Source organism: Myotis yumanensis, unplaced genomic scaffold, assembly GCF_028538775.1.
Source record: "Myotis yumanensis isolate MYYU_CA2020_CCGP unplaced genomic scaffold, mMyoYum1.0.hap1 SCAF_1, whole genome shotgun sequence".
Lineage (NCBI taxonomy): Eukaryota > Metazoa > Chordata > Mammalia > Chiroptera > Vespertilionidae > Myotis > Myotis yumanensis.
The window spans coordinates 27367235-27376441 of NW_027223752.1; the positions used below are offsets into that span (position 1 = coordinate 27367235).

Here is a 9207-nt window from a genome sequence, read left to right on the forward strand (position 1 = left end):
CCACCCAATCAACACAGGTTCTAGATATGCACATTTTTTAAATTATGTTTATTTAGCATATGTACACATAAAAGAGAAATTGCCCTCTGATCCCTCCCAGCAGAAAACATGCACAAACCCAAGGTATACGCAAGGGAAAGGGCCCAGGCCCCAAGTTAGTGGTTGGGATGGTGCAATCCTGTGAGTCAAGCCTCAGTCAGGAGAGGGCTGGACTGAAGTGTCGGGCAGGCTGGAGCTCCCGCTGCTGGCTCTAAAACAAGCGTGCGCCATAGCCAAAGGTCTGTTTGATGCCCTCGAAGTAGTAGCGCTGCCAGCCCTGCCGTGTCCTCTCCTCCTCGGGAGCAGGGATGCCTCGGCCTTCCATGCACAGTTCAGTCTCTCCATTCTTATCATTGAAGGTCAACGTGATGGTGGCAAAGTGCCCTGGAGAAAGACAGAGGGGAGGGAGGCTTCAGATCCAGGGTTTCCACCTGGGTTTGAGATTAAGGCGAAAATAAAAAGTAAATAAAAATCCTGGGGTTAATGGCAGTAAACAAATATGCTTACTGCCCGGCTGGTGTGGCTCAGTGGTTGAGCACCGACCTATGAACCAGGAGGTCACAGTTCGATGCCCAGGTGGGCACAGGCCTGGGTTGCAGGCTCAATCCCAGTAAGGGGCGCACAGGAGGCAGCTGATCAATGATTATCTCCCATCATTGATGTTCTCTCTCTTCTCCCTCTCTGAAATCAATAAAAATATATTAAGATAAAACAAAACAAAAAGCACAAATATGCTTGCTTACCTTCTGGCCAAGATTTGAACCTCCACTTCATCGCAATATGTTTCTCAGGGACCTAAAATACCCAAAGAGATCAATCTATACTAAAGATTTTCAACACTTCTCATCTTGTGGCACACATAAACTATTACTAAACTTCTGCGACACACCAAAAGACATATTTTGACAATCTAACAATAAAAGCAGGTATAATTTTGGTTCATTCACACCAGACAGTTATTGTTGTGTAGGCTGTTGTCATTTTTTAACTTTAAGAATTTTTAAAAGAGAGGAAAGGAGAGTGATAGAGAGATAGTAACACTGATGAGCAAAACATCATTGATCAGCTGCCTCCTGCATGTCCCCTTCTGGGAATCAATCCCTTAACTGGAAATCAAACCGAGACCTCTTGGTTCCTAGGTTGACCCTCAACCAATGAGCTACACCAGCCAGGCTGTTGTCATTTTTAAACTTGATGATCTAAGGGAAAAGAGGTCAGTGCCCCTCATGAAATAGTCAGGTACATATTGCATGTTTTGAAAATTCTTGTGGCTTACCAGTTGAAAATCGCGGCTATAGACCAATTGAAAATCGCAGCTTTAGACCAATGTGCCCAAGCCTGGCTAGGTTAGCAATCTGCCTTACATACAGAGTCTACCATCAGTGCAATTATACCACTTATGAGGGCCAAGTGGACCACAGAGTTCCTAATATCTCCTCTTAATCCTAACTGGGATGTGGTCAACTGTGCCCAGGTGAAATTTCAGTGCAGCAAATGGAAAGCCATAGCCACCAATATATACAACCTCTCTTCTATCAGTTCTTCTAGAAAGAACTGATTTTAACTCCGTTAAGGAAAAAATTCTAGGAAAGCAAGAGAATTGAAATGGCAGCATTATTTTGAAAAACAAAACAAAAGAGATTACTAACCAAAGAGATAAAAGCCTTAAATTTTACCCACAGAGTGGAAAAAAGGAGAAATAATATTCTTCTGACCAGACAGAGGCTGCATCCTGGGCCTGGGCCAGGAGGTACTCACCAGATCAGTGAATTCCCCAGTGACATTGCCATCTACCAGGTGAAACTTCCCACCTTTGTCTGCTTCTAGCGTCGCAGGAGCATGGGTAAAGGCCTGCACCAGCTGTAGAAAAAACAAAGTAGGGAGAAGATGCATGACTTTCAGTGGGATCCAGGGACAAATGGCAACCGACACCTGCATGCCTCAATGCTCGTTCCAAAGACACCACTTTGCCCAATGACCGTTCCAGATTCTATTCTATTCCATTGCAGACCAGGCTTTGACTTGAGTGAGTGGGAATCCATGACAACATTACTTCAGCCTCACTGTCTAAAAAGAATGATTCCTAGTGGTTTCCATTTAGAGGACCCCAAACTAATATATATGAGACAAAGAGGGCCAACACACTTTGAGGAGTAGGTTGAACAAAAGTGGGTTTTCCTTTGCCTCTGCTTGGAAGAGGAAAGCCTCAAGGCTCTACTCACTGGTACTTCCTCTGATGATGGGGATGCGCCCACAACCCAAGTCACCTGGCCTGGCAGGTGCCACGAGGCCGACGGACAGGTTACACTTACCTCCTGGGTGGTTAGCACTCTGTAGAGCTCCTCTGGGGACGTCAGGAAGGTGTCTCGCAGGGTGATCTTACAAGTGGGGATTTTGACACCAACAGGTCTGGTCTGGGTTTTTGAAGGAGCAGATTTAGCCTGTGAAAGTCACAATGAAGTTGTTAGAGTAATGGTGAAACCTCAATTAACATGGCTTCCAGGGCAAACCTGCATTTATTCTCACAAACTTATTCACCTCCAAGGCTAATTGTTCCAAGGGGTTGGAGAGAACTCGATGGGTGTTTCAGTCACAAGGGGAACTTTTCCAGAAAATCCTTAATTCCCACTGAAAACAACCACTTTAGGTGAGGGAAGACCACTATGTTTTAAAAACCCATCAGCAGAAGGACATGTTAAATCACTAGGTATTTCTGAAGAGCACACTGTAATTCTCAAACAGAATTTCTATGCTTAAATAGCTCAAAACAGTACCTCCAACCCCACCCCATCTCCAAAATATCCTCCACTGTGCTGACAAAGGGTAATAGGGCTGAAAACTGAGTGCTGAGCCTGAATTACGCAAGTTCCATTTCCAGAAAAAATATATTTGCTCACCCTGCCAATGGGTGAAATCAATCAATTTTCTGATAGGTGAAGTTAGTGGCCTAACCCAATACCTTGATGAGACCTCTAATATCGAAGTATGAGATATTAACACCCCAGTAAGAAATAATACTGAAGACGTATATGGGTGAAGACCATGCTGTGTCCACAACATGCAACCAAGGGTCAGACTCTGAAATCCCTAAGGGCTTACATTTGCTCTAGCAATAGTTATAAATGAATAAAAACCAGGTGAAAGATGGGTAGACAAACAACTACATATTGTGGACTCTTAAAAAGCACCACACTACGTCGGCCTGCGGACTCAAGGGTTCCAGGTTTGATTCCAGTCAAGGGCACGTGCCTTGGCTGCGGGCACATCCCCAGTAGGGAGTGTGCAGGAGGCAGCTGATCGATGTTTCTCTCTCATCGATGTTTCTAACTCTCTATCCCTCTCCCTTCCTCTCTGTAAAAAATCAATAAAATATATATATTTTTAAAAAAAGCACCACACTAAACAAAAAACAAAACAAAACAAAAAAGAAAGATTAAAAAAAAATAAAAAATAAAAAAAAGCACCACAAGCTGCTCTGGCTTAGAGGTTAGTCAGAGAGAAGCAGAAATGTGGCGTTAAGGAGGAGGCAGTATCCCAACACCCTTTGCAGACAATCCCCTCCCCAGCCCCCCAACATACACACACACACACACACACACACACACACACACACACACACACGTTGGAAGACCGCTTACCTTGCGCTCCTCAGTTTTCGGTGCTGGCTGACCAGTTGAGGCTACTGACTCTCCATTCAGCGTAGGCAAGATCATGCCCTGTGTGAACTCTGAAAAGATAAAAAACCCCGCTCTGGAAAGTTACTTCTTAGTTGAGATTTGGGGTTTCAAGCAGCTTAACAAATATGGCCATCTTAATCCAGAATGAGCTGATGACGAGGACAGGTCTATCTACTTTATATTTTTACCCCCGGTCTAGGCCAGGCAGGTATCTGAGTATATGTTATATAATGTAGCATGTTCACTGGAATTATTTTAAACCCCTGACTCAACTGGAAACATTACAACTTGTTAAATGTACGTGAAGTCTATTAAGGAGGGCAGCCAATGAATGTCGTTGCACTTCCAATGACTTCCAGAGTGGGGCAAGATACCTAAGGATGCGTTGTTTACTGCCCTTTCTCCACTCTGCGTAGGTAGAACAGCTACAACTAGTTTGGCATCAGAGCACAGGTTCCCACCTTCTAGTCTGGTTTCCTCTGATGGTCATTTCATGTACTCCACCAGGATAAAACCGTACTGGCAGAGCTGGAATTCTAGGGAGAGCTGAGCTAGTTAGTATTCTAGTCACCCCCTAAAGGTCCCTGGAGAATGCATATCAGAGATACTCCAGGACTGTGCTCAAGCAGTGAGGCTGGGGATGCACGTCTGTCCAAGAGAAGTGTAATGCCAGCCTCAGGTGTAATTTACAATTTTCTAGGAGCCACACAAAAAACTTAAAGAGGAAAATTAATTTTAAAATATATTGAACCCAATGTACCCAAACTATCACTTCAATATATTATCAATATAAAAAATTTGATATTTTACATTCTTTTTTGTACCAAGTCTTCAATCCATTGTATTTTATACTCAAAGTACATCTCTATTTGAACGAGTCACATTTCAATTGCTCAACAGCCAGCATATTAGACAATGCACCTCTAGATCTTTCCTTCCTCAGAGTGTATACATTGACTTCAAGATGAAATAAGGCCCCTCCCCCCAAATCTTTACCCATTTGCCAAAGAAAAGACTGTCAAGCCCCTTTATCAGAGTCTGACAGGTGGAAACTACCTCAAGGCATACGAACTACTCCAGGGATACCTGTTTTGAGGGTGCTGATGTAAATTCCCATGGCTTCTCTGAGAAGTTTCACCCCTTCTTCTTTCATTAAGGCCACGAGATTTGTGTCAGGCTCATCTTTGGCCAGGCTCACACTAATCTGAGTGAAAGATCAGAAGTAGGTGGTAAATCACGTGAGGGGTACCTGCGCTGTGGACTGTGGTGCTGAGCAATCAGATAACGGACGTTTCCAGAGGAAACGGTGAGGGATGGGGCATTCGTACAATCCCCATGAGTGTCCCTTCTCAGGCTCTCTCTGCCAAGGCAAAGGTGGCCGATGTTAGAACCCACAGCACCAGCTAAAGCAAAGCAGCTAAAGAAGCACAAGCTGCTCTGGAGGCTGCCAGTGGCACCACTGACCTAGAAAATCATCCAAACGGGGGTTCTGAATGCGTGGGCCCAGCTGGCCTTTACTTTTGAGTGACAGCTCATTGTTCTCCTCTGAGAGTAAGAGGATGTGGAAGCACAGAGGAGGAGGGAGGAAGCACAAACCTCTACTTCGTCCACGCTGTTTTCGTCAGACAAATTGGGGATCTCCACGTGTCCCTTGTACTGCACTCCAGACGGAGAGGTACCTGCCAAAAGCAAGGCCATGTCACTGTCTCCTCTGCACGAAAAGTCACCTGCTCTGGAGCCCTAACTACTGCCCTGCTTACACTCCTTCGGACAACTGAACGGACCCTCTTCATTCTGAGAAAAATGCGACACGACACACCAGATGCAACGGACCTTCTTCCCCCAGCAGAAATGTCTTTCCTCGTCAAATTTCTTGAACTTGTGTGTTATTACCATGTGGGACCGAGAACTGCCAAATTCTGCCAGGGAGGACTTGAGTCAATAGCCAATACAGTCAGTTCTGCTAGAATGCTTCGTTAGAAAACACAAATTTGTCCCAACGTGACTGATACATTAGGGGAAATTGGATCATAACATGAGTTTCACATTGGCTCATATGTGATTCCCTCTATGAGAAACACTAGGTGAACATAAAAAACCACACCATTTAATTGAGCGGCACAAGAACACACAAAACACATATCAAACATCTCCTTGCCAGTGACTCCAGTGCACTACGCCTGTTACAAGCCACGCCATTCACAACTGGTGTTATCCAGTTCCTTCTGATTTCAGATGACCCTCCTCCCACCACTTCACAATAACACCCAAGCCACAATTCTTCTGCCGCCCATTTTCACAAGTAAACTTCAGGTCTTTTTCAAGTAAAGCACCATATTTATTGTATCATTTATGTATTTCTTATAATTTAACATGTTTAAAACTGTGCTATCCACATTTACATTCCTAAAATTTCTTTTTTGTTAATCCTCACCCCAAGGATATTTTTCCCATTGATTTTTAGAGAGGGAGGAAGGGAGGGAAGGAGAGAGAGAGAGAGAGAAACGTTGATGTGAGAGAAGCAAATTGATTGGTTGTCTCTCACAAGTACCCCAAGCAGCACGGGATTGAACCTGCAACCTAGGTATGTGCCCTTGAGTGGGAATTGAACCCCAGGGCCCTTCAGTTGCCTGGGCCAATGCTCTAACCACTTAGCAACACTGGCCAGGGCTTGGTCTTAAATTTTTAAAAACGAGTCATTGATGAAATTTTTGCATGTTGTATGCCTAATCCTCTCTTCTCCATTAGCCCTGTGGTTTTCATTAAGCAACTTTGCATAGTGCAGTGACTTTTAGGAATACATTAGAGCAGAATTGACTGTATTTCAAAACATTTATTTACTCTCACTTCACTAGGCCTCAGTTTCTCAATCTATGAAAAGAGGATGGGGCAAGATGATACCTAAGGTTCCTTTTAGACCACTATGCTTTTGTAGTTAAATCAAACAAAAAAAACCCAAACCTGATACATCTACTTTCCCCCTCTTTGTTACCATTCATTTGAGAAATATTTTCTGAAGCATAAGTTTATTTTATGATTTGCCTCCTACACATAATTCTTTAGCTTTAGGGCCTTTTAAAATTCAGCCTCCCAACTGAAGGACCTTCTAGTAGGGCATATGCATGGTCCCAATTCTTTGCTAGTATCACAGAAGGGACAGAGGATAAAGCTGCCCCAAATTAGTCACATGTGAGCTTCGCCAGCACGTAGTTTAACCTGCCAGAATCACACTGAAGGCAATTAATAAGAGCAAGACCAAAAAAAAAAAAAATCCCTCTCCCCACTTTCCTATCATCCAAGTGACAGAAGTAGCTACAGCCCAAGCCCCCAAAACATAGGTGCACAGCGGCTTCACTGTGGCGACTCTTTCAGACTCACAGTGAGGAAACCCACTTAGTGTCCCAGCATCTCACACTGCTTTCTGTAGGTCACCGAAGCAGCACACCTCCCCTGCAAAGTTCATGACCTCTTAAAACTTGTGCCTGGCTCCTTAACACATCCGTCAGTGCAGCCCAGCACACTCACCTGTCCAGTTTAGTTTGATGCTCCACTCATAAAAGAAGATAAGTTTGCCTTTGCGATTGTTAATGGACGCCTCTCCATCAAGCTTGTTCACTTCTGTCACCTCACACTTGCCTTCCTCATTTTGCACCCGCACTGCCAGGAACAGTGTTTTCAGCTTATCCGTGGACCAGTTTGAAGCATCCCTCTCTGTCCTGCAAAACAGAAACAAGGCTATGGACCAGCAGCCAACTGCAGAGCACTCTGCTTGCTCTAGTCAAGAGAACGGCAGGCTAGCAGAGGCCTGACAAACGGTTTAAAAATAACAGAAAACCCTCAGTCCCGTTCCAGTATGTCCACAAACGCTGTCACTCTCTTTTAGGAAGACAAGGAGTCACATACTGTCAATGAGGACAACTGCTGCACAGAACGGTTACAAACTAAATCAGCATAATGGTTCTGGCGTGGGTATTGGACAGGACACCTTCACCCGGTGCACAGTGCCACTTGACCCCGTGGAAATCTGTGCACATCTTACCGAAGTAAGCAGCACAGAGGAGGCCACAGAATGCACGAAACGTCCAGGGAGGAATAAACCAATAATCTTGACCCGATCAGCACAGTGTTCTGACCTGGCAGGTTCAGGCCGTGTCATACACGCTCTACACATTGTGAGCCCTCTAGACAGGCCGTGAAAACAATGGAAGCCCAGAGCTTCAAAACAAACAAAAATGAGGCCAAACACTCCGTGTCCGTTCACAGGAGCGGAGGCCGGGCTGAGATAAGGAGAAGAAAAAGGACTATCTGCCTGGCAACTTACTAAACGAGCAGAGGAACGGCAAAAAGCTGCAACAAAGTAAAAAACCAACAACAAAAAACAGTGAAGACAGTATGAACAGAGTTCAGCGAAGTCGGGAGATAAGAAAACTCCCCCCGGAAGATTTCATGCAGGAGAGGCGGCTTTGGAAGAGGGGTTAGGTTATAAAACCACGCTTGCCCGGCAACCGGGGCAGCCCCTGCAGTTACAGCACAACCGACCCAACAGTTCCGGGCGGGGCCAAGGCGTCCTCACCGTCCTGAGCTCTGGGCGCCTGGGGAGCATGCTCCAAACCGCTCTCGGGACGGCGGCGGTGGTCCCCAGGACTTTCCATTTCACCCCTAAGCCGCGAAACAGGAATCCGAGCCCCCCCTCTCCCCCGTCCTGCGCCCGAGCCTTACACAGCGACCTCCCCACGCGATCCGCGCCCGCCGTTTAGCCGCACTGTCTCCTCCGACCACGTGCGGGGACCACCTCTTTGCTCGGGCTGGAAGCAGGAGCCGGGGGGTTATGCTTTCACCTCTTGGAAACCCCTCCTCTGGGGGCACCCCTCCACGCTGCTCCTCGCCCCCTAAACACTGAGACGGCAGCCGGGGGAGGCCTGGGGCTGGGACCACCGCGTGGAGAAGAGCCCACCCCCATCCCGGGCAGGGCTGCCTCGGCCCCAGCTTTGTCCCGGGGACCCCGCAGCCCGGCATGGCGCAGCGCTCCGGCGGCCTGGCCCGCTAGCCTCACCAGTGCCAGTTGTTGACGTTGGTGGCGTCCGCCCGCTCTTCCACGATCCAGCGTGGGTCACCCTCGCCCCACTTGGCCATCGGCTTTCCGATCGCGCCGTCACCAGGTCCCGAGCAGCCCCAGCAACCACCTCAGAACCGCCTGGTCCCGAGCAGCCCCAGCAACCACTTCAATACCGCCTGGTCCGAGCACCCGGCAGCGCCTAGAAACTACTAGAAGCGGCCGCAGAACCTTCTGGCTTGCTTTTCCCTCCACCCCCCACCCCCTCCCCGCCTTAACTTCCGGCTCCTCCTCACTCCCACCCGGTACTTCCGTCCCCCCTCGCCGGACTTGGCTTCCGCCAGTTCTAGGGTTCTTTCAGGCTGCCTTGGGTAATCAAGGGGCCCGAACCGCAACCGCTCATTCGACCTCTCCTAATCCGCAGGGACACAAAGGACA

At 47.1% G+C, this 9207-nt stretch overlaps 1 protein-coding gene across 1 annotated transcript; it reads right to left on the minus strand.

The window, feature by feature from the left end:
* Positions 1–29: 29 nt before the first annotated feature.
* Positions 30–9028, minus strand: AHSA1 (activator of HSP90 ATPase activity 1). The gene is made up of 9 exons (XM_070415921.1): positions 8770–9028; positions 7242–7432; positions 5313–5395; positions 4803–4920; positions 3678–3766; positions 2352–2480; positions 1798–1899; positions 783–834; positions 30–423 (listed from the first exon to the last, which is right to left on the minus strand). Exons 1-9 carry the CDS (start codon positions 8847–8849, stop codon positions 251–253), a joined length of 1017 nt encoding a protein of 338 aa, XP_070272022.1. The 5' UTR covers positions 8850–9028; the 3' UTR covers positions 30–250.
* Positions 9029–9207: the final 179 nt, after the last annotated feature.